A 24,407-nucleotide genomic window follows, 5' to 3' on the forward strand; every position below is an offset into this window, starting at 1 on the left:
TGTGCCCTCAGGACACTCACACACACCCGGGATTGTGCCCTCAGGACACGCACACTCACAGACACAGTTTGCTAACGCCGGGCTCCAGACACCTTCAGGCACCGAGGGAGCCCAGCGGGGTCCCGGCCTTGGCCACCGAGCACAGGGGTTTATCCTGTGATGGTGTTTCCAATCTGTGCGCTCATTCTGTTCCCCTCCCTGTGGATGCTGAGCTGAGAACGGGCCCGTAAATCCTGAGCCTACAAGAAATTCCCAACTAACACAGAAAGAAACTAAAACTACTCAGTCCTGGAGCTGATGGGATGCTCGGATCCAACAGCTCAGCCCAGCAGGCTCTTTGTTATGTTAAGCTGGGGTTTGTGTAAAGAATGGGCATAAAATGGAAGATTTCTTCTTGCAAGTCTTCTGCTGGAACGCACCTTTTCAGCAGGTGTTGCTCATGGAAGACATTCAAATGCAAATTGTTGTGTTGTCGATCCCCTGGAGTGGCCGGCAATTCCTGTGCTCCATAGGGAACAGAGTGGGTGTATGGCTTGTTCTCTGCTTCACTGCAGTAACAGCAGATTATATGTTTGACCCTACTGAGGGATCAAAATAAAACATAAACGGCTCCTTTGAATGTTGAAAGGTGCTGTGTGTGCTTTTAAAAGAGGTAAATAAGGATATTTATAGCACAGAATATTGCCCTGCAGAAATACCGTACCACAGGTAACTCTAAAATTCAACCTCACCAACATAGGCATGTGGATGCAGGATGGAACATCATCAATTTAACAAAAAAGCCCTCACTATATATTTTTTCCATCCCAAATACCTTTGATCGCCATTTAATTTCTATTTATTTCAAATCTAACCTGTAATCTCCTTAAGACAGGATTTGCCTTTCAGAGACTGGTCTGCAGAGTGATTGCAGAGTTGGAGTCTTTTTTTCTATCCTAGAACCTTTAGAAACTGCCAAAATAAAACTAATTAAGTTAATGAAACAGATTGCAGTACCACACTCTCTGTAAATTAAAACAAGTCTCTCTGTGTTCAGCAAGTGGCAGGAAGGACAGAAATGGAGAGAAGAAACTATAAATTACAGAGGGCAAGGAGACAATCGGAGGGAATAAAACAATAAAATGAAGGCAGGAAAAATGGAGGTGAGCTCCATAAAGATGTGTTGGGTAGCTGAGGAAGATGAGTTTGGGTGGAGAGAGTGAGGGGATGTGGGGGAGCAGCAGATCCAGCTGGAGTTTGTGCATGGCACCCATGGAAATGGAATTATTTGTGTGGGACATGAGGAACCTCTAAACTCAGCGTTAGTGATAGTGATTTGTTCTGTCAGGAAACTCCACTCTGGAGGTGTGAGCAGTCCCAGCAGGTCTGAGTACTTCAGGTAACAACTAATGGGGTGGGGAGATTTTGGGTTCTGGACAGTGGGAGCATCACTCTGGTCACCCAGTTCCCTGGAAGTGCAGTGCCATGAAGGACCCACTGCCAGTGCAGGGCTTTGAGGAGCAATCCTCACAAATGGACAGCAACCAGGGTTCCTGTGCAGCGAAACCTGTGACTGCAGCTTCCCTCAGCTCCCTCAGAGCCAGGCTGTGTCAGCAGCTCCACAGAAGCTGGCCCTGGATTTGCCCAGTGGCTGGAACTCGTGGTGCTGCTGGAATCCCAGGGGCTGCACAGGTCCAGGCTGCCTGAGCTGTCCCTGCTGCAGCTCGTCCCTCTCAGAGTGGCACACAGGGCTCTCTGTGTGCATTTACAGGGACAGTTTCTCATGGTGGGACAGCAGATACCTGTCCTGCTACCTGCACTGGGGTGGAGGAACTTTAGAGAGGAGGTTCTCAGCCTGCAGTTCCAGCAGCCCACTGAGGCTTTGGGGCTCCCCACGTTCCAGGATGGGGTTTTATCCTCACTGCAGCCTTTGCAGGCTCTGCTGCAGGAGCACAGAGCTCTGCTGCCCTGCTCAATCCCAGCTGCAGTCACGGTGGCTTCCTGAGCCTGCCACAGAGACAGCAGCTTCCTGTGGCCCTGGGCAGGGCCACTAAACCTCCCCAAGCCAGGTCTAGTGTTCACAGCTTGGCACAGTGCTAATAAATCCACCAGTCAGCGTTTTCAAGGCATGACTGCTGGTGGAGAATGTTCAAGGCTTTCTAAGTTAAAAAGTGTAACCAATGAAAACCACTGCATGTGAGCAATGCAGAGGGATACAGGCAAATAAATTGAACATAAATCTGGGTCTTGGTTGTGTGCTGAAAACTCACTGCTCCTCTAACAGATTGGGAAAGTAATGCTCTTACAACAATTGTTAATTATATTTAAGCTGGATTGAAATTTGTTAGTGAATTATTACAGAAAGTTAGTTTGGGGTGAGAAAATAATCAGTCCCTCCTGTAATGTTGGTAACTGATTTCTGTGGCCCTGTGAACATGGAGCTCATTTTGTTGGGTTTAGGGATGAGCATTAAAGGATTTGGGAAACCTCACTGCAGTCTCACATGCCCCAGAATTCTGCCCTGCAATCTGAAAAGTCAATTATGTGCTGCATTTCTTGTGAACAAGAGATGAAGTCAATGAGTGGGGTTTAATCTAATGTCCATATGGAGAATTGATTGAAATCAATTTCCAGAGCTGGGGTTGCTTTAAAAAGATGGTAACTGTGAGCCCTTGGGGTGAAGGACTGGCACTGTCTCACTGCTGAGATCTCACTTTGTAATTGTGAAGAAATGGAGTCTGAAGGTACTTCCTGTCTTATCTCTACTCTGTCTGGTTCCTGCCTTCTTCTGCAGCCTGTGCAGCTGCAGGTGCTGCTGGCAGCCACACTCCATCTCCATGGATTTCTCCATTCAAAGAAAATGGGCATCATCACTGGAGCCAGGACAGATGGGGAGGCCAAACTCCGCTGTGGGCAAGGCATCTTGGTTATTAATAGGGAATTTCTCATTAAAGTCTTCTGAGAAATTACAGAGGTCTCTTTAGCCATAAATATGTCAGAGCAACTTTTTTTGTTCCTTGTGGTGTTTCTGAGTTATTCTACATCTGCAGCCAAGCCCTGATTACATCAAGAGTGCCCAACTGGTGAGGTGGGACCTTCCCTCACCTGTGGTCCCTGGAGATGAACCCTGTTTCAAATAGAAACAGCAGGAAGGGTAAAACACCTTCATTAGAGAAGTGGGAATCCTACACAGGCTGTTCTCATCGGGGTTGGTTGCTGACAGAGCTCAAGGGGACAGGACAAGGGAGGAAATGGAATTGACTGGGAATCATTTGGATCCTTTGTACATCCGAGCTGGAGGAGCATCTGCCAACTGCCTGTGTCACTGTGTCCTTCTCCTTGGCACCTACATGGATCCTCAGCTCTGCTGGCTGTGAAAAATGGACAATAACATTTCATCCACACAAGAGTGATGTGGTTTAATTATAGTGAAGGTTTAAAAACAACTTGAGGATGAAGTGCTGTGTAAGTGCTGAATGTTAGCCTTGACAATGACACAGGGATCAGAAAATTGGTCTTTCAGATGCATCAAGTTATTCCATAAATTACAAACTCATTTCTCTCCTTAAATGAAGAGTTACTGAGGCATTCAGCTTTCTTGCTAATTGTTTGACTTCAACAATTGGATGGATTTCAGTAAATTGACTGGTGGAGACAAATGTGTTTTCCGGCTCGACATTGTGTGACATACAACAATTGGAAATGGGCTGGCTGCAGACCAGAGCCCAGCACTGCAGCTGGTCCCCAAAAGAGACAAATTGGTGGTGGGATTCTCTAGGGAGATTTCAAAAGGGCCGGTAACAGGCTGTCCCTCCTGAAGGCAGCTTGGCCTCGTGGTTTACCTGAGTAAAACCAAGTAACTCTTGTCTCACACCTTGTCTGCTTCTCCGTGTCACCCAGAACTCAAAGGGGTTGTACCTGGGTATTGCTGGGAGCTCGGTCTGTGATGGAGGCACTGCAGTGCCTGGGGCTCCACACTGGTCCCCTTGCCTCTCTTGTGGTACTTTTGAAGCTGTTCCAAAGGCAGGGGTGGGGCACAGTTTTTAAAGTCGTGCTTAAAAAGCAAAAGTATTGAAAGCTCAGCTTTGCCATGCAGTTTGTCTTTATGTCAAAACCCAAAGAAACCAACCCAAAAAATAAGTCAGCTCTTCCTGAGGTCTGCAGCTCTCCTGGGCAGGGTGGGAGCAAAGAAGTGCTGTCATCACAGGCAGGTATTTTCATCTTTCTGATTTTGATAGAAAATGGACTGCATGTCCCTGTCTGCTTTGTGTATTTTTGCATTCTGGATAAAAATAATGAAGGGACCCTGGTGATGAATAAAAATGGCAAGTTTGTGATTACTTTAAAATATCACAGGGGTTGAGGGGGAATATGTAAGGAAATTATCTCCCAGATTGCTCTCAGTCAGTGTTTTGTGGTGTTCTCTTACAGACCTTGGTTATTGTCATTGTCTCATCTTCTGGTTTCTTGTGGAACCTCTTGTGCCAAGTGTATTTCAAGCAAGAGATGTATCCCTGTATTTTATGGATATCTGGTGGCATCTTTTCTCACCCTTTCCTAATGCAATTCCAAGTAGGAACAATTCATGGAGTGCCCAGGCTCAGCCTGAATTCCTGTCAGAGCTCACCTGCAAATCCCAGCATGGCCCTTTGCAAGTCACTTCCTTTGGTAAAGTCAGGTCAGTTTTTAATTTCTCTTCCCAGGTAATCTTGTACATTCTGACTCTGAGCAACACCATTTACAAAGGGCTTGTACATCAAGAGAAAGAATTCTTCACACCAAGAGCTTGCTCTGCTGCCTTTCCAGGATTGTCAATGGTTGGGAATTGTGTTGGCCTCATTCAGAGACTCTAACTCAGGCCAGGGAAAAACCATCCCATCACCTCCAGAACAAAACAGGCTGTGGCTGTGATACTGGAATCAATGGAGCACTGGGATTTGTGGTGGCAGGGTGGGTGATTGGCAGCTGCTCCACAAAGCCACTGCAGAGATGATTGACATGAGAGATTTGATAAGGACGTGGTGATCTGTGCAAAAAGACAGTAAATGTTGCTTGTCCAAGAGTTTTGGGGAGTGTAGAGCTGGAGTGATGCAATCAGAATGGGAACTCTAAAAACTCCTTTTCCTTGGTCCTGTCACAGACAAGTCCACAAAGTGACAAATGCCAGGAGTGAGAACATCTCTGTCAGGGGTCATTCAGCTGTGGCTCCTGCACATCTGTCTGTTAGCAGCTCCAAAGGCAGAAGATTAATACAATTAGAGCCAATCTTGATGATTTGCAGAGCATTGTTTGTACTTTTCACTGCATTCCCTGGGACCAGGGCTGGATCTTGCCCTTGACCCTCTTCTCAGAGCTGGTCCAGTGAAACTCTCCCCACTCACCCTTCAGCAAATAATAAAAAGGAAAATGCAAGCCTTCAACAACTGAGTCACCACCCTCTGAGGAAATGTGTTGGTGCAGCCAATATTTCTCTATTTGCCCTAATCTAATCCTCCATGTGGGGCTTATCGCAGAGCAGGGCTGAGCTGCTGTGCCCAGGGTGTGCTGCTGGAGCTGGATAATACTTTATTCTTAACAGTTCTGTCCCCACTGCTGCTGAAACCACCGTGCTGAGCAGCACAAACTCTGCTGGCCAAAGATACCTTTGCCAGCTTACATTTATTTCTGTTCACTGGAACAACTGCATGGAAGTGTGTGGTTGTTTCTCTTGGGTGTAGGCAAGGTTAGGCTTCCAAAACATCGAGAAATGCTCTAAAAAATGCATTTTCCAGGCACAGTTCATACTAGTTTAGAAAATACAGAAGTGAAACCACAACAGAGGTACTTGATGCTGAAAAGGAAGCACCCGGTAATGGCTGCTCTGCTGCAGGATTTTAAGGTTGTAGGCTTCCTCTGTTTAGGCTCAGCCTGACTTCTGAATAAAAGGGGATGGAAAAATGTAAGAGAAATAAATGAACTGTACCCATGTAATTGTATTTGTTCTGAGAAAAAGATTGGGAATTACAGCCGCTGTTTGAAAGCAATCTGCTCTTCAGCCAGGGTTCCTCCCTTGTGTTTGGAGATCTGGATAATGCACAGCAGAGCCCCTGGCACGGGGCATTGCTCAGCTGGCACCTGGGGTTTACTGAGAGCTCCTTCCCCACCTCTGGTGCCTCAGTCTAGGACATGTCTGGGGTGCTCTGCTTGTTCTGCTTTGGCAAAAATGTTCTGAAATCTGGGATTTCATGCTGCACCCTTCAAGGGACACAATTCTGTAGGAGATTCCCTTGGTGAATCACACAATGCAAGGTGAGGGACTGGATCCCAAAATAATTACCAGGATTGAATCAAGTTATCCCTTAATGAGAATGGAGGAGCCTCAGTCAGGATTCTGCATAAAAGCAGCCACACATCCCCAGTGAAGGAAGGAACAGAGGAGGAAGGAGAAAACCTCTTGTCCTCTCTGAGATGAAGAAGGAAAGATGTAAAAATCTGTGCGGTTTAAAATTTGGTAAATAGAATATAGTCAGTCCTCACAAAGCATCCTCTGTGCTCATCTGTGCTTGCAGGCACAGAGCAGACTTGGCAACTGTCTCCTGCATGAAATGGGAAAGGTTTAAATGCTTGTGTAAGCTCTTCAAACAAAACAGCTCTTTGCAGTTAAAACACTGTTCTCTAGGACATTGTATCTGGGAAATGTGGAACAGTTTCTCTGCCTGTTCACCATGGGTTCCTATCCCTGTGTGAGTGGGGTTTGGAAACATTTTTCTCTGTGATACGGGGAATTTTTTGTCATTGCAAAGGGTTTTCCTCTAGGGAATAAATTTAATATAAAAGGGATTTCTGATACTCATGATATTTTCCTCTTAGAATGAAATCAAATTGGCTGGTGGACACAGGCTTGGAGCAGCGACAGAGCAGATGAATCCTCTTCTGCCTGCAGACTGCAGGCAGGAATACTTTGTCACATCAGTAGTTACAATTTGACTTTAGTTTTGCTTTTTCTCCACCAATCTCAATTTGGTTTGAATTTCTGAAGTCACCCGGGGTGAATCACATGTGGTCAGGCCAGAGGAAGCTCTTGAATCATTCCCAAATGAGGGAAAACATGAGTCAGTTCCTAGGGCTCAGCACTTCGGGACACAAAGCTCTGCAGATCTTTGCAGGTCCAGGGGGAGAGAGAGAGCCCAGGCTGGAGGTGCTGGATTGCAGGGCTCTGGTGCTGCAGGTCCGGGTGCTGTGCATGTGTTTAACATGGGGAGGACACAATTCCTGCCACTCAGGAGCATTCCTGGCTCTGGTGCTGCAGGTCCGGGTGCTGTGCATGTGTTTAACATGGGGAGGACACAATTCCTGCCACTCAGGAGCATTCCTGGCTCTGGTGCTGCAGGTCTGGGTGCTGTGCATGTGTTTAACATGGGGAGGACACAATTCCTGCCACTCAGGAGCATTCCTGGCTCTGGTGCTGCAGGTCTGGGTGCTGTGCATGTGTTTAACATGGGGAGGACACAATTCCTGCCACTCAGGAGCATTCCTGGCTCTGGTGCTGCAGGACTGAGAGCTGTGCATGTGTTTAACATGGGGAGGACACAATTCCTGCCACTCAGGAGTGCTCCTGCTGCAGCTGGAGCAGCCTGGGTGCACAGACTGCAGTTAATGCCAGTGCTTCCCCTAGAGTCCTGGGCAAACCTGGGCTCCTGGCAGGGCCCACAGAGCAGGCACTGCCCAGCACCAAGGGAAAATCTTCATGCCCCACAGTGACACAGCAGAAGTTTAAATATGCTTGGGGTTTGGATGCTGATGCTTCCTGTCCATCAGCACAGGCAAAACACATTGCAGAGCCCGCAGGAGCTGCTACAGAGCAGAGCACTGGGGGTGGGGCTACAGAACCAGGTGAAAAATCCTCTGATAAAGCCAGGACCTCAGTGATAATTTTAATTTACAGCCAGGAATGTGCCAAGGCAAATCCCTTTCTCTGAGCTGCTCTCTCCTGATTCGTGGCCATTGCTGCTGCCTCATTACCCCCCTGGCCTCTGGTGGGGCAGTAAATCTGGAGGCCTAATGGTGCTCTGGGCCCTTGGAGGACAGCCCTGCCTTTTCAAATATTCATTTCTATGCGGATCAGGGATGTCCCAGCCTGGCTGTAATCAGTGGAAGAGGGAAGGAGACAAATAATCACTGAACATGACTGTTTGGGGAGCAATTCCTGTCAAAAAACAATCAGCAGCAGAGGTGGATGCGAGCTGGCCCTGCAGCCCCAAGCACAAGGAGTGATGGGGGCCTGTTTGATCCCCATAAACTCTGATATGCTTCCTCCCTCGCCCCCAGCCAGCTGCTTCCCTGGGCTGGGCTGACATGCCAGTTGTTCTCTGGGAGCAGGGAGAGTGCCAGGCTGGGGGAGCTGCCCCTGTTTGTGCAGAACCTGCTCAGGAGCACCAGCCCTGCCCGGCAGGGACAGGGACAGGGGCAGGGACAGGGACAGGGACAGGCACAGGGACAGGCACAGGGACAGGCACAGGGCACAGCACCCTGCAGGGCACCTCAGCCCCAGGGCTGTTCTTGTTTCTCCAGCTGGGGCAGGGACTGCAGGGCTGGAGCAGCAGCACAGCTCTCCCCCAGGTGGAACAGAGCTCTGGGCTATGAAATCAGTTTGCAGCAAGTTTGCAGCCCCTGGGATTTGAGCTGATCTCACCCAGCTTAAGGAGCAGTCAGCAGGAGTCATGGTGCCACTAATCCTGATTTAAATGGGAGGTAGAGCAGGGCTTGGATTCCACATCTCCAGAGTGATTCCTTGTACCATCCAGACCTCATCAAAGCATCCTGGGGAAAATGATTTTAACCCAGCTGCTGTGCTGTGTGTTGGCACAAGAACCTGGGGCTCAGGGTGATGGAGGTGTGAACATCCCCCTGTGCTCAGTCCTGGGCTCTATTCAGAGGCACAGCTCCAGGCTGGGATTTTCTTTATATCATCAGGATAACAGCACTAGCAAGGCTGTGTCCATCCCTTCACCCTCAGTGGGTAAACTCCACATTTTTCCTTAAGGAGGGATATTTAAACATTCATATGATAATGAAGAAAAGAACCCAACCATACAAAATTTATATAAACTCATATCTGGCCCTGTGTGAAAAAGTAATCCAGAGGCCACAGAACTGCAGGGCTGGCTCAGCCAGGCAGTGTCACAGAGAGCTCTTTCTCTTTAATTTTTTATTTGGATCCTCTCTGTATGTAGGTCACAATGACTTAAAAGAGCAGGCACTGACCAGACAAAACCAAACCTCTCAGAACAAAGCCATTGTTGCAGGAGGAGGGTTTTTTTCTCAGACAAGCCCCTAAATCAGCACTGAAGGATTGCAGCATTCCCAGGGATTCCCACTCCCAGCAGGGGCAGAGCTGCTGCCCCATGTGCTCTGCTGGGGAGGGCTGGAGCTGCTCCCTGGGCTGACCCACGGATCCATCCTGCTTCAGGATCAGGGAGGGATGGGCATTTCCCCCTGCCTCAGGAACAGGAGGGATGGGCAGCTCTCACAGCCTCAGGAACAGGAGGGATGGGCAGCTCTCCCTGCCCCAGGAACAGGAGGGATGGGCATTTCCCCCTGCCCCAGGAACAGGAGGGATGGGCAGCTCTCCCTGCCCCAGGAACAGGAGAGATGGGCATTTCCCCCTGCCCCAGGAACAGGAGGGATGGGCAGCTCTCCCTGCGTCAGGAACAGGAGGGATGGGCAGCTCTCCCTGCGTCAGGAACAGGAGGGATGGGCAGCCTCTCCCTGCAGCTCCCACCCCTGTGAGCATCATCCATGGCCAACACCACTGCAGAGATTCACTCCCTGTTTCCCTGGGGGAATTCCTCCTTCTTCCAGGGACACCCAAACACCCTGAACTGCTCCCCAGCTTTGGGGAGGGAAAACAGATCCTGGGTTTGGCCCTGGCTCAGCCTTGTGCCAGCACAGAACAGCAGGGAGTACTAATAACCTGCAAAGTTTCTTAGTGAGGCCTGGCTTGCAAGCAATGCTGGGTGGCAACAGTGCAGATAAAAATCCCCTCAAAAACAGATATAAACAGGCCCTGAGTACAGATCACAGGTAGAAAAGCTCTGTAGAAAAGCAGATTAAAACCCAACAGATTCCCCTTTGGCTTCAAAATCCATACTGTGCCCCAAAACTTTGCATCAGGGGATTGGAAATGGAGGATCTTCAGGGTCCTTCCAACCCCAACCAGTCTGTGATCCTGAGATCCTGAATTTTGTAAATGTGACAAAACCCCCAGTTCTGGCGCAGGGAGAGCTGAGGTACTTTGGTTTCTTTTCCTCTCCTGCCTGTTAGGACAGAGCTGCAGCTTGGCCCTGGAACTCCCAGGGCAGGGCCCAGGAGCAGGGAGCTGGCACTGGATGGTGCTGTGGCCCAGCACAGGTGAGCTCACCTGGCTGCCAGACAAACCCTGCTGCTCCTGGAGCCACCAGGGGAGCCACAGGGACAGCCAGGATCCTGCTTTACTCCTGGCTGCAAGTTCTTTTCAAAAGCAGATTTTGCAAGAGCATTTTGTGTCCGAGGAAGCAGAATTTTGGGAAGCTGGTTCCTCCCCAGTCACTGAGCTTTTGAGCACCCTGAGAGTGACCTGTGCATGTCACCAGTCTGAGCCATTGAAAAAGGCAAGTTTAGGTTAAAAATCAAGTTTTAAAAAAACAAACCAATTTCCAGATCACAGAATGCTCTGAGGAAGGGACCCACAAGGACCATCAAGTCCAACTCTTATGCCCATACAGGGACTGAACCACAAACCTGCTGTTCTCAGCACCCTGCTCTGATCAACTGAACCAATCTGGTATTTTTAGGGGCTTTCTGGCCCCTGATGCTTTCCCATTGTTTAGGAGGGAAACAGCTGTTGTTTAGTACTCTGGAGTAAAGAAACTCTTAAACAGAAGTTCAGATTTTCAAGTGTTTTCCAGATTTTTCTTCCAATTCTGGAAGGAATCTTTAAGAGAAATGTGGCTTATTCCAGGGTCTGAGAAAATCACAGCTGTTACCAACCCAGTCTCATTTTCCCACTTTTCCATCAATGTTGTTTGATTAACAAGAGCCAGCTTAGTGCTGAGCAACTCAGGAATAAATCAAACTGTAGAAGAGGGACACCAGATGTAATAAAAGCAGCTCCTGGAACAAGGAGATGCAAAGATGTGCTTGGTGTGGAGGTGGGGAAGGACTAGCACTGAGATGTGTGTATTTTCTCTGCCACAGAAGTATATTTTCTTCTCCTGATAAATGTATCCAAGGCAATATAAACAATTTCAAAGAGCTGAAAGTATGCAGTGAGATGTTGCTGTGGATCACACACATCAAAGCAGAGCTGAGGCCCAGAAGAGGCTTTCTGTGCAAAGAAAACTGGCTTTTCTTGTATTTCAGGGAAAGAAATCCTCCTCTGCTTCTCAGACTCTCTCTGTCCCTGCACACTTGTCTTGGATCAACATTTTCAGTGGGGCACTTACTAAACACTGCAGTGGCATAATAAAAATTCACTCAAATATTGGTTTCTCCTGCATGCCTTTGATTATTTCAGATCAAATCCCTCTTTGGTTGGTTCTGGGGTGGTTTCTCCCCAGCTCCAGGCAGGTGCTGCTCCACCTGAGCCCTCTCCCAGGTGAGCTGCAGGGAAGGGAGAGCAGGAAAGGCTTCAGAGGGTGACACAGAGAGGAGGGGACTTGGGAACACCAAGAGGTCAACTGCAAACCAGATGTGGCCTCAGAGAAAGAAAAGGGCAATGTTTGAATTGAATGTTCCCTTTGACAGAGCTTGGGCAAGCAGAGCTGAGGGAACGCTCTGGAATAGCAGGATTTCTCTGGTGGGAAGCCACAGCCTGGGAGGAAATCCCAATCAGATTCCCTGCAGGACAATCTCCATTTGGAGCTGTTATCTGATGTGTCACAAGGACAAGCACACAGATATTATCAAGTAATAATACCTAAGCACATAGATATTATCAGGTAATAATTCCTTTACAACCCAGCCCATGAGCTGTGCAGATAAAGGGGGTGGGTGGCTTTGGGGTTTGCTCAGAAAAGTCCAGAAGAGTTGCAATGATTCCTGTCCTCAGGGCTGTCACTTATTCACTTTATTAGAACTTTGTATATTTCTATATAAGAAATCCATAGAGAGAGGAGCTTTAACTCTGATTTTTGACCAGACGACTCTGCAGATAAAGCTGAATTATATCTTCCTTTTTAGCAACCTTTGAACTATTGTCTATATTAGACTAAAACCATTGGAGTTCAAAATATTCCACAGTGGCTCTTAATCCAAGGATGATACTTCAAAGGAATCTGAGCAGTTTTGTGGGAGCCAAATTGAGAGCAGCCAAAATTAGTCTTCTGTGCCTCTTCAGGATACACAAATCCAAACTGGCTTGACAAAATTCAAGCCTTCTGTTGTAGTTGTTAAAAATCGAGGTAGCTTTCCATTTCTGCTGTCCATCCCCATCTCATTTAACTGGATATCAGTGAATTTAACCACTGCTAACATTTACTACAGGGTAACTCATTAAAGGGAAGTATCCTGGAGAAAGGAGGGAATTAATTCCCCTGAAGTTGTGGTGCCAGGTACATTTTGCCCAGGTTTAGTTTTCTGTCTCTGTAATTCCAGCCCAGGCCTCAGCAGTGCCCCTGAGACTCCACCTGGAGATCAGGAGCACCAGAGGGATCCAAGCCCTTCCCACAGGGGCTCTGCCAGCCTGGATGAGTCCTTTGGTTGTCTTGTTTTTCTGGAAATTTCTTTTCTGGAGATACAGACACACTGAAGGTTCTCCTGATGGAGTGTTGACACACAAAATAATTGGATTTTCTTTTAGGGAGTCCCCAAAGCTGCGGCATTTTTGGGAGATGTGTGCCTTCCTGCCCTGCAGGTGTTCCTGTCTCTGCATGTCTGTGAGCTCGTTGTTCCTGGTTTTGTCTGGCAGGTCCATGTCCCTTCTGCAGCAGGGACAGGCTCTGGGCTGTGGCACCTGTGGAGCTGGGCAGGTGCATTTCTGTGCATCTTTAGCTCTGCCCAAGCTGGGTAATATTTCAGCCCCGCTCTGGTGATGAGTTCTCCGCTCTTTAGGGCTGGAGAGCAGCAACACCTCGGTCCAGACTAAACGGGCACTTAACGATGCCGAGTGTAACAGGGCTCCCCTGGAATTACCCAGCACATTAAGGCCAAATGAGCTCATCCTGAATTCATTAGCAATGATTACTCTGAGTGCCTGAGGAATTAATAATCATTAGCATTTCCTAAGGAGGGCTGCCGGATCCGGGGCTCCACAGGTTTCCCCAGGCAGCTGCATTCGAGGGAGTCATTAAGTGCAGCTCCGTGGGCACTGCAGAGCTCCCTCTGATATCTTCAATCCGCACTCCCAGATCACTTGCAATCCAGCTCTAAAAGCACTTCAAAGCGCGGCACTGCCTGGCTCAGTCTCTGCTGGAATTACCTCCCCTTTTCTCGTTTTGTCTCCGAGTGAATCTCCCTGGCTTTCTGCAGCTCTTCTGAAAGGTTCATAAACCTGGGAGGCTGCTGGGAGCCACCCAAGGGCAAGGGGACTCCACAGACAAAAGGAATGCAAAAACGCTGTGTTATTATTTTGTGCAAGCAAATTCTCAAAGTAAAGATATCCAAGGCTTTGATTTGGGTCCTTAAAGCTCCCTCTGTTCCCAGCAGCATTTGAAGACTCGGCTGCTTTGCATATCAGAGGCAGCTGACTTGGAGGCACAGGGAATTCACTGCTCACTTTGGATGACCTTTTCCTTTGGGGATGAGCTTCCACAAGAATTTTACTTCTCTGACAACTTACTCCTGTTCACTGTCTCCAAATACCACACACTTGGAATTTACATCATCCTGGTACATTCAAATAGAGCTTTTCTGCATAGCTGCTCTTTGTAAGCAGCAGGATCAAATCATGGCATTATGGAGTCTGCTGTCCGTGCCTATGTGGAGCTGTCAGCGTTTTTGTATCTCATCGTGGAACAATATAATATGGTACCAACATAATAATGGTATCAATATAATCTGATCTTTATGGACAGGGAGCATAAAAGCTCAAGTACTGTTCATATAATCTGATTATCTCCTTCCTTTTACACAGGACTGCTTTCCTTATCCAGTTTGACCTCTGTCCCAAGGTCCCTGTGGCGTTACTCTGCCAGTGGAATTGTCCCCTGCAAATCTTATGTGAGCAGGAGAGTTTATGGCTTGAGTTCATGGACCTCCTTGCCAAGGTTGGGCAGGTCCCTCCGGAGCAGAGCAGTGGCACTGAGACTCCCATGGCTGTGCCACCCCTGCCCTGCTCCCTGTGCCAGGGCTGCTCTGCTCTTACAGCTGGGGCCTCAGTACTGGGGTCCACATGGGAAAGGAAGTTTCCTTTCGTTGGGTTCAGCAATCTTGGGATTAAGATGAAGGAGTTTTAATTAACAAACTAAGCGTCAAATGTGTTTTCAGGATAGTCAGAGTCATCTTGCAGCCACTTTTAAACCAAAAGTGCAAAGGAAACCCTGGTGGTGATACAAGTTTCCCCAGGTCTTTCTCTGCAGAGCTGAGAACTTGTGCATGGTCCATTTATATTTTACTTTTATTCCATCCTGAATCCAAACCCAGTGAAATCTTTAAAGTAAAAATGCATATTTTGTTTCAATCTGCACTAAAAGAAAGCTGAGCCTTTGGCCTTGACTCCTGCTGATCTCCAGGTTATTGGCAAGGATGCACAATTGCCTGATGACCTTGATTGCCTCACAGGTCGATGGCATTGCTGTGACTCAGGGGCCATAAAGCTCCACTTGCAGGTGGGCTGAGAGCTGGGGCTGCTCTATAAAGGCAGGGCTCAGCCCAGCTGCTCCATCCAGCTCCATCCAGCTGCTGCTCTGCTCCCCAGCCTCATCCCAAGGCAGCCATGGCATTCTCAGGCAAATACGAGTTCGAGAGCGACGACAACTACGATGCCTTCGTGCAGAAGATTGGTGAGTCTGGCTGGGGTTTGTGCAGGGATTGGTGAGTCTGGCTGGGGTCAGAAATGGGGCATAGATTGCATAAAATACTGGGGAAAGGCTGGGAGAGCTGAGATTGTTCAGCCTGGAGAGGAGAAACTTTGGGGTGACCCAGCTGTGACCTCCCAGTGCCTGAAGGGGCTACAGGAAGGATGGAGAGAGACTTTGCAAGGAATGGAGTGACAGGACAAGGGGAAGGGATTCAAACTTGCAGGGTGTGGGTTTAGATGGGATATTAGGAACAAATTCTTCTCTAGGAGGGTGGGCAGGATGCCCAGAGCAGCTGTGGCTGCCCCTGGATCCCTGGCAGTGTCCAAGGCCAGGTTGGATGAGGCTTGGAGCATCCTGGGATAGTGGAAGGTGCCCCTGCCCATGGCAGGGGATTGGATGATCTTTAAGCTCCCTCCCAGCCCAAACTGTCCAAAGATTCCATGTGCATCTAGTTAAAGAGCAAGAGCAAATATACAAATAGGTATGTGCAGCTAAATAGCAAAGGCCCAAGGTCCCACAGATGAAACTCCAAGCATTGCATGTGTAGGTTAAGGAGAAGGGAATATTTTATGTACTTTGTACATTTTTCCTGTGTATTGCTTCTCAAGGCAAAGAATGCAAGATTTGTTTAAGCAAACGTATTAATGTAACTAATATCTTTCTTTGCATCAGTAATTTAAACTCAGAGCTTTGATATTGTCAAAAAATTAAAAATAAGAAACGAACAACAGATCAGATGCTCTGAGAACAAACACACCACTACCATCCTTCAGTTCAATTCAGCTCAGATTTGACAAACTGTGTTTTTGTTGTTTAAGGTCTCCCCAGTGACAAGGCTGAGATGGGAAGGAACTGCAAGATTGTGACAGAGGTGGTGCAGAATGGGAATGACTTCACGTGGACACAGCACTTCCCAGGAGGCCGCACCACCACCAACACCTTCACTGTGGGCAAGGAGGCAGACATGGAGACCATGGGAGGGAAGAAGTTCAAGGTAAATTCATGGAGCTCCTCAGCTCCCCAGCCCCAGGTGGAATTGGATTTAGGGTGAAAAGCAAACCTGTGTCAGGCAGTGAAGGTGTCCCTGCCCATGGCAGGGGGTGGGACATGGGGGGCTCTAAGGCTCTTTCCAGCCCAGACCATCCTGGGGCTCCCCGGGTCCATCATCACTGATTCCTGGGCTGCCTGCCAGGACCATTTTCAGAGCTGTTAATGAGTGATGTGCAGATCCGGAATCTGCCGGAACTGGGAGATGAACAAGTGTCTGTTTAACTTGTGAACATTCAAGAACTAAAGCCCACAGATTTCAGCCCTGTGCAGCACACAACCTCTGTCTCATAAACTTCCAGCACCAGGTGTGCAGGTGTTTACAGAATCTGGTAACAGAAATTCCATCCCCAGCAACATGAACCCTTTCTCTCTCACAGGCAACTGTCAAAATGGAAGATGGGAAACTTGTAGCTGATTTCCCCAACTACCGCCACACCTCAGAGATCTGTGGGGGGAAGCTGGTGGAGGTGAGTGCTCAAAGATCCAGGGTAGTTCATAAAAACAAAGAGAATCCCCAAAATTTGAAATTTAGGAAAAAATCTTAAATGAAGGACAGGCTCTGAGCCATCCCCAGGGCTGTTCCCCTGGGACTCTGGGGCTCTGATTACACTGTCCAACCAAAGCTTTGGTTGTTCTTTGTTACAGATTTCTACTTCTTCTGGTGTAGTCTACAAGAGGACCAGCAAAAAGATTGCCTAAGGCAGCAAGGCCAGTCTCTTCCAGTGCACTGAAAGCCAACAATAAAATAAATAAAATAAAGTTCTGTCTTTGTCTCTTTCTTGGTTTTACAAACATCATGTTAATGCTGACCCCATTTCTAAGTACCTGACAGGGGTGGAACCAGATGAGATTTAAGGTCCTTCCCAACCAAACCCTTCTGTGACTGATTCTTTGCTCTGAGGGACACCAGTGGTGCTCAGAGCACCACTTTGTGCCCTGAGAGAAGCCCTGAGCCTTAAAAACAAGACCTTTTAATCACTTCCTGTGCAGACCAGATGCCTTGATGGCCTGGGAGGGACTTTTACAACTCCAGATGCCAAATTCCAGACTCTTTTTGGCTGGCAAAGCCTGATTCCATTAACAAGGACTGTGCTGGGGTGTGGAGGAGGAAGCCCAGTGACACAATCTACAGTAGCATCAGTGGCACTTTCCAGCTCAGCTTTAGGAAATGACTGTTGGTTTCCATGCTTTATTATAACAATGCAATAACCAAAGCATTCTGCACCAGTATTTGAGTTACATGTCCATGGCATGTTGGAATGAATAATCATGGAATACATAATGGATGGCTTTGGGATGGAGACATTCATGAGGCTGCTGAAGGCCTGGTACCCTGTGGAAAAGTCTCAATAGTCCATACAGGGTGCAATCAGCTGATAATCCCATAGGCAAATGTGGAATCATCTGATAATCCCAGGCGTGTCCCATGTACGGCCCCACTTCATTGGACTGAGGCCCATTTCCTATTTTTTTCCTCATGATTTCTCCTCCTACACTTCATTGAGATAATCTTGGTCAGGATAAATCAAGAATCCAGTAAATAAGCTGTCTGTCCAGTAGGGATCATAGAAGAGCCCATTTTGCTCTGAGTAAAAGATTTGCAGCCACACCTCATCCTCCTGCTTCAGTGCCAAGATGGTGGATCCAGAGGCCACGTCGTGATTCCCAGTGTTGGCATCGAAAGTCTTGATCCGGTACTGCCCGTTGTGCACCAGGCCGATGGCCAGGTGCTTGTTGGCCAAGGTGATGTCGTAGGTGAAGTAGTAAATCCCTGGGATGCTGCAGATGAACTTGCCGCTGGAAGCATTGTAGTGCCCTCCCTCGTTCATCAGGATCCTGTCGAACTTGATGGGCAGCCTCTCGCGGGGGTAGCTGGTGGACACGGCCACCGAGAAGGCAGACCTGGCCCTGCTGGCCCCGCAGCTGCAGGGCCCGGGCAGCCCGGCCTCGCCCCGGCTCCCCTTGGGCCCCTTCTTCCCCGGGGCCCCGCTTTTCCCGGGACTGCCCTTGAAACCCTTGGGCCCGCGGGGCCCGGCCTTGCCAATGGCTCCTGCTTTCCCCTTCGGGCCTGGCTTGCCAGGGTTTCCTGTTCTGCCCTGGGCACCTGCAAGACAAATTATCTTATCAGGTTCCCTTATGGCTCTTGAGGGAAAGAGCTGATACAGTGGGTGGAAAGGGGTTAGAGCATTGCAGCAGGAATTTAATTTAGGAGGAAGGCATTGCTGGTGTGAAAATCCCAAGGAAATCTCACCGGGGCTGGACATCTGTCTGGACTGACCAGCCAGGGTAGGCAGGGAGCTGGTGTAGTAACAGTGGAATTCCGTCCTTTTTAAGGACCAAAAGGCTGATTCCGTTATTTGGCTCACTTGAGAAAAAGAAGGAATTACAGAACAAGCTTTAAATGTTTTGGTTTTATAGAGTGGGGCAGGTTTGTGAAGATTTCAGAGCCTCAGTTTGAGCAGGTGAATACTTTTGATCTCATGTCTTTCTTTTTTCTTAGCTTTTTTTTTATTTTTTTTATTTTTTTTTACATTTAGCATGAGACTATATAAAAACAAGGTAGAAGTAGATCTAGATGTTGCAAAAAGCCCAGCCCAGCCCAGCTGGGGGATGAACCAGCAAACACTGCGGGCAGGGGCTGCCTTGAGAAGGGAAGCGACTTGGGCTGGCAGTGATTCTGGCTCGGTGGTATCCGATCTGAGCAAAACCGTGAGGATTTATGCAGTGCCTCCTGACCTGCTGTTAGCAAGAGCAGATCGAAACGCGGCTGTGGCTGGAAATCTGCTCTCCAGATTGCCGGCTGGGGAGGGAGGAGGCGGCAGCCGCAGGCTGGGCTCGCTGGCGTTGCTGAGGCAGGAGTGCTCTCTAGTGTGGCAGAGGGAAATCTCTGCTGTGCTCAGCTCCTGCCGCCTCTGACTCCGGCACAGCCCCGCCTCGGCTCAGTTTGCTCTGCGCTAGGTCCGGCACGGCCAGCGCCTGTCCCGTTTCAGCGCTCAGGGCAGCCCATGCTGCCTTTCCTCTCGTGGCTCTGGTTTTCCTGGGAGCAGGAACCTCAGACCAGCTCCTTGTCTGCTCTAGAGAGCCCTGAGCGGCGCAGGGCCCACCTCACCGTGTCACCAAATGAATCCAACACAAGCTGCAGCTGTGAGAGCATGGTGAGAGCGTGGAGCCCCTGGGACAAGCGGGATCACTGGGAGGCGGACGGTGGGAATTCCTGGCGGAGTTTCCCATCAGGTGGAGCAGTGAAGGGGCTGTTGCCCCACAGCTTCCACCCTTCCATTGCCGTGTCGAGCGCCTCTCTCTTACCTTCATCGCCGTGCTCGCCCTTGTCGCCGTCCTGGCCGTCCTTGCCGTCCTTGCCCGGGAAGCCCATCCTGCCCACGGTGCCGGGGGTGCCGGGCAGGCCGGGGGGCCCGGGGGGCCCGGGGGGCCCGGGCAGGCTGCAGGCCAGCTGGGCACCGTCCTGCAGCTGCCGCTTGGCAAAGCCCCCCAGGATGTGGTTTGCCACGCAGGGCACGGTCCAGAGGAGCAGCACAGCCGAGAACATGGCACAGCCTGTGGGAGCAGACGGGATCAGCAGCCTGAGGGCACCGCTGGCGTGGCTGCTGTAGAAACTTGCAGGAAAATGGGAGATTATTTGGCTTGTCCTGGCAGGGTGGGGGAGCTGTTTGCTTTGGTGTGATGCGATTCCAAGGACTTGGCTCACAGAGTTTTCTAACTCAGACCAATATTTTTATCAAACTTACTCCTCTCCAGCTCTGTGTCTGTGGCCATCTCTCATTTCATTTTGCTCCCTGAGCCTCTTTTCCCCCAAAACACCAGGAGCAATGGCAGAGGGGTGCAGAAAGCAGCTGCTTGGGAGCAGGGAAGTGGAAGGAGAAGGGGCTTGGTGTGAACATCCCAGCATGACCTGTCCATGGTTGGGCCACCGGGGTTTCCCCAAAGCACAAAGCCCATGATGTGATGAGGGCAGGATGCAGAAGAGAGGCTGGGCAGGCTTTGGGCCAGGCCTTAGTGCCTTTTGCCTGTCGGATGAGCTGAGCCTCATCCCCTTCCCCACTGCAGCTCAGCTTTAGCAGCTCCCCAGTACGGTTATGTGCAACTCCTGCACTGGAAATAAGATGCTTAAAGCACTGGCTAAATTCCATGTTGGCCTTAGCTCTTATGCTGCTCTCAGCTCCTGAGGGGTGGAAATGCATATTTAGATGCTCCAAATCCAGCCAGCTGATCCTACATATTTATGCTCAGTGGGAGCCCCCAGTTCTGTGATATTATAATTAAGAACATGCAGAGGAGAGGGAAATGCAAACCAGATCCAGGGCTGGATTTGGCTTCTTAAGCCCTTTGGTTCTTCAGCTCTAATTTGCTGCTGGTTGGTTTAATGGATTTCTGAGATGGAAAACACCACCCAGTGTTCATGTGGAAAGTTGAATGAAGGCTTCTGAGTTCATGGGAAGGGAAACAAATGCCTGTGGAGTAGGAGATCACACGGCAAGCTGCATCCCTGCTTCCCAGGAACCCCTCCAACAGGGCAGAACAGTGAGAGGTGTCTGGAGGTAGAGGTGACTCACAAGCTGTGGCAGGGAAAAATGTCATTGTGGAGCATAACCTGGAGAAAAGCTGGGAATGCCTCATGTGGAGAAGGAAGGTGTGAGAGGGAGCAGAGGGTGGGAGAGCAGCTCCTCCTGTGACAGTTTCTTACCATAATCACTTCTGATATCTTGAGACAACCCAGTTCATTGACCTGATGGGATAAAAAGTGGCAAACAAAATCCCCCGAGGTCATGAGGTTTGTGGGACCAGTACTTGGACAAGAGGGGAGAATCCACTTTGGGGCTGTGCTCTGGCACAGCTCCAGAGCTGGTGCTAATTAACAGCTCCACAAGAACACTTCATCCCATATCCCAGCAATGTGTGTGGGATGCAAAGCACCACCACATCCACAAGAGCATCTATAAATACCCTCTTCAAGAAATCTTTTTGAAAGAGAACAAACCTCATGCTGTTCCACCTTAAAAGGAAACTTGTTCCTCAATGTAGAAGGTCCGATGAGCTCCAAAAAGCAAATTGGAAGCAGATCAGCATCTCCCCTCTCTGTGGTGTGGGCAGGCAGCCCAGCACAGGAGGCTGTGCAGCAGCAGGGCTGATTTTCCAATGACATTTTAACCAATGGCTTTGTCACCAGGGTTAGAGACCTTTGGGCCGTGACCAATGCCTGTTGTGCATTAAAGAAGTGTTTCTGTAAGAAAAGATCCTGCCTGGAAGAGTCAGGATCAGCTGTACTTTCTGCTGCTTCCAGGGCAGCTGGGCTGAAATCGCAGAGGAAAATCCCTGAGGGTTGCCAGACGCAGGGTTTGGTGGCACGTGCAGTGATGATGATTTTTTGGCCAGTGAAGCCACCCTGTGCCATGGGAATAGGAAATGGAGGGAATTGCTGCTTGGAGGGAGGCAGGAGCAGGATGAGGGACCCAGCAGTGAGTGAACACTGTGACGTTCTTCTCTATTTCCTTTCAGGATTTGAGGCTTTCTCAAATAAAACATCCATCTTTCTGCTTCACAATTTCCTAGTGTACCTCAAGGTGTCTTAATTAATCTTCAAGATGATCATTATCCCCATGAGCCTAATTCTCAGCTCTGGAGACTGCCCTGCAGCGTCCCTGGGGTGGAAGCAAAAGGAGCCCTTGGGTGTGAGGCTGATTTCGGTGAAATCAGGTGTGACAGCAGTGACACAGCACCGGAAATGGGTGGATTTAACTGATAGGAGCCAGGGAAGCACTTACAGCCACAGGGGTTTGATGTGCTCCCTGCTGCTGCACAAAGCAAAGGAGGGAAAGCAGAGGATGCACCTTCTGTCCTTGGCTGCAGGCACCGGGAATTCCTGTGCCAAACCTTCCCTAGCCTGGAGCACAAACACCAGGAATTCCTGTGCCAAACCCTTCCTAACCCGAGCTCAAACCCTCTCGGCAGCTGCCCAGCGCAGGACAGGCTGAAGGAGGTGGGAGCTCAGCAAAAGCTGAGGAATGTTTCCCTCGTGGTGTTATTTCTTTAACTGGCAGCTGTTGCCTTTATGGATTCCTGTGCAGGCTTTGGAAACCTGAGTGCTCAGTGACTTAGACCTTATTAGGGAAGTTTTCAAAGTGAAGGTTAAGAGGAGGGAGAGGCAGGGGAGGGAAAAGCGGATCTACTCACCAGTCTGATCTCCTCAGCGAGATCCTGACAGGCGCTGGCAGCCCCCAGGGCTTCGGGCAGATGTTTTGCTGCAGATCCACAGCCTCGTGCTGCCAGCAGGTCCTGGGAGGGCTGTGCAGGATTGACTTTGGTCCTTTTTATCCCTGTTTTACTCCTTCTTATGCGTAGTCTGAGCTCCCTGCAGCAGCTCCACTTTGGCTCCACGTTGCCAAAGGCATATTTTTATTATTGTGTAATGGATCTGTGCCTCTTCCTCGGTCACGTGGCACGGGAAGGGATTTTTATGCACATGTGGCTGGAAAGCTCTTGATGCTCAGGGAGCTTTTCTATTCTCCTTCTCCCTCACAGTCCTGCAGGAGAGGCTCAGGGGCTGCCTGGATCCTTTCTGATTGATGCTGCCCCTCTCTGCTGTAGTTGCTGCCCTCACAAGCAGGGAATGGGTAATGCTGATCCAGCTGGGGAACAACATTCACACTTTGTCCTGGAGCATTAAAGGGAAGAAAATTTTGTCCTAGGGGTGGAAACTCACTTGAATCACTCCAGGCTTGAATTTAAGGACACGACCATGAAGCAGCAGCTCTGCAAATGCAAATTTGTACCTCAGCACTTCTTCGGGCTGATGTGCACTACAAAACACAACTTAGGGATGGCAGGGCAGGAATGCTTCTGTCTTGAGAAAGGATTGGGATTTTATTTCAAGCTTGGAAAGTAATTACAACCCCCCAGCAATTGCTTCAGGTGAGGCAGGAACAGCAGGAGCAGCAGCTGAGGCTGGAGCAGGATGCTCTGGGATGCTACCAGGGCTGGTATGGACCAGACTCATCTTTGGTTGTGGGTTCCTGCTCTGGCCCCACCAGGATCCCACAGGGGTGTGCCTGGAGGCAGGGCTCCAAACCCTGCCCTGCAGCCACTAAATCCTTTCTGCTCAGTGCAGAACATCAGCTGATCAGGAGAATGCTGGAATTGTCATTCCTTGCTCTGCCCAGATTCATCCTTCTCAGAGCTGTCACGGTTTATTTTTAAGCTTTCCCCTGTGCTTGCTCTTGACACTTGGTGGGAAGAGATCTAACATAAAAATGAAGTCTGTACACAGTTGGCTTTGTGAGCTGGGCCTGTTTAGATGCTCCTGGGAGGACTGGGAACATTTGGCTGAGGAATCACAGGGCTGTTTTCGTGCTGTGCTGACAGTCCCACGAGCTCCTGCAGAGCCAGCGCCAGGCCCCAGCTCCCTGGCACTGAACAACGTCCAGGGGAACAGCCCTTCCCAAACCCCTGCAGTCTTCAGCAGCATTTCCCTGGGAAAAGGGCTGCTCTGAAAAGCTGGCTCACCTCTGGCACTGGGGTGAGCACAGCTGGGACAGACCCAGACACTGCTCCAAGGGCTGCTCTGGAAATGGGTCAGACAGAAATTCTCACTTTTTGCCTGTTTTCTATGAATTTGTAAGAAACCAGATTCGTGCTGGGCCCCTCTGCCTGGGTGTGGGCCAAAAGGCTCAAGGCATTGCATGTGAAATAGGAAACCAGGTGAAAGTTCCCCTGGGCTTTGCTGCCGTGCCAGTGGGATGGGCCTGGGAAGCCACAGTGGTTTCCTCAGATGGTGAGGAAAGGAACAGCTCCTCTGCTGACCCTGCTCATACCCCATGGCACCTGTGACATGGGCCAGGGACGAGAGGATGCTGGGACACACGGCAATCCTGCCAGGCAGCTCCAGGCAGCAGCAGGGAATTCACAGCTCAGGGTGGTTTTGTGCCCAGTCTGCAGTGAGAGCCTGAGCTAGCTCAGCAGTGTGGGGACAAACTGCTGGGAAGGGAAGATCCTTCTGGGCTGATGGAAAATCTGTCTGTGCTGCACAGCCAGGCCAGGCTCCACCGGGGTCCCAGACAGCTCTGCTGAGAACACTTGGCAGCACAATTTGTTAAATAAACAAACTGCACAGAGAATCAGAGCAGCCTGAGACGCAGTGCTTTTTGTGTCAGTGAGACACTGCAGGGGACATTCAGCAGATTTCGTCCCCTCTGTGCTGCTTTTAGCAGCAGCCTCTGTGCTGTGACTGCTGTGGTGTCCCCAGGAAGGGGGCTGGCTCAGGGACAGGTGTGGGCTGGGGGTGCAGCCCCTGCTCAGGATGCTCTGCCTGGACTGGGGGAACAACTCAAACAATGCCCTGCTTGAAAAGCTGTCAGCGAGTAGAGAAGGTGTTCATGCTGTTTTGGGGTG

General features: G+C 49.7%; 2 protein-coding genes across 3 annotated transcripts; one reads left to right on the forward strand and one right to left on the reverse strand.

The window, feature by feature from the left end:
• The first annotated feature begins 14,122 nt into the window (after nt 1-14,122).
• Nucleotides 14,123-16,740, forward strand: FABP6 (fatty acid binding protein 6). 2 transcript variants are annotated; one of them, XM_059483913.1, is made up of 5 exons: nt 14,123-14,154; nt 14,852-14,936; nt 15,773-15,948; nt 16,382-16,471; nt 16,650-16,740. In XM_059483913.1, exons 2-5 carry the CDS (start codon nt 14,870-14,872, stop codon nt 16,701-16,703), a joined length of 387 nt encoding a protein of 128 aa, XP_059339896.1. In that variant the 5' UTR covers nt 14,123-14,154; nt 14,852-14,869; the 3' UTR covers nt 16,704-16,740. The 2 variants fall into 2 exon arrangements, with proteins under 2 accessions (XP_059339896.1, XP_059339895.1); XM_059483912.1 differs by having other exon boundaries at nt 16,382-16,671.
• Nucleotides 16,741-17,102: 362 nt separating this feature from the next.
• C1QTNF2 (C1q and TNF related 2) lies at nt 17,103-19,778 on the reverse strand. Its single transcript, XM_059483656.1, is given in 3 exon segments — nt 17,103-18,108; nt 19,311-19,739; nt 19,742-19,778. Coding segments are annotated over 3 exon segments (1,080 nt in total). The 3' UTR covers nt 17,103-17,494.
• Between the last annotated feature and the right edge of the window lie 4,629 nt (nt 19,779-24,407).

This window comes from Ammospiza nelsoni, chromosome 16, assembly GCF_027579445.1.
Source record: "Ammospiza nelsoni isolate bAmmNel1 chromosome 16, bAmmNel1.pri, whole genome shotgun sequence".
NCBI classification, from domain to species: domain Eukaryota; kingdom Metazoa; phylum Chordata; class Aves; order Passeriformes; family Passerellidae; genus Ammospiza; species Ammospiza nelsoni.

Coding starts and splice junctions, on each gene's coding strand:
- FABP6 (XM_059483912.1), top strand. CDS start 14,870: ATGGCATTCTCAGGCAAATACGAGTTCGAGAGCGACGACAACTACGAT. Junction 14,937..15,772: donor TGCCTTCGTGCAGAAGATTG/GTGAGTCTGGCT, acceptor TTGTTGTTTAAG/GTCTCCCCAGTGACAAGGCT. Junction 15,949..16,381: donor TGGGAGGGAAGAAGTTCAAG/GTAAATTCATGG, acceptor TCTCTCTCACAG/GCAACTGTCAAAATGGAAGA.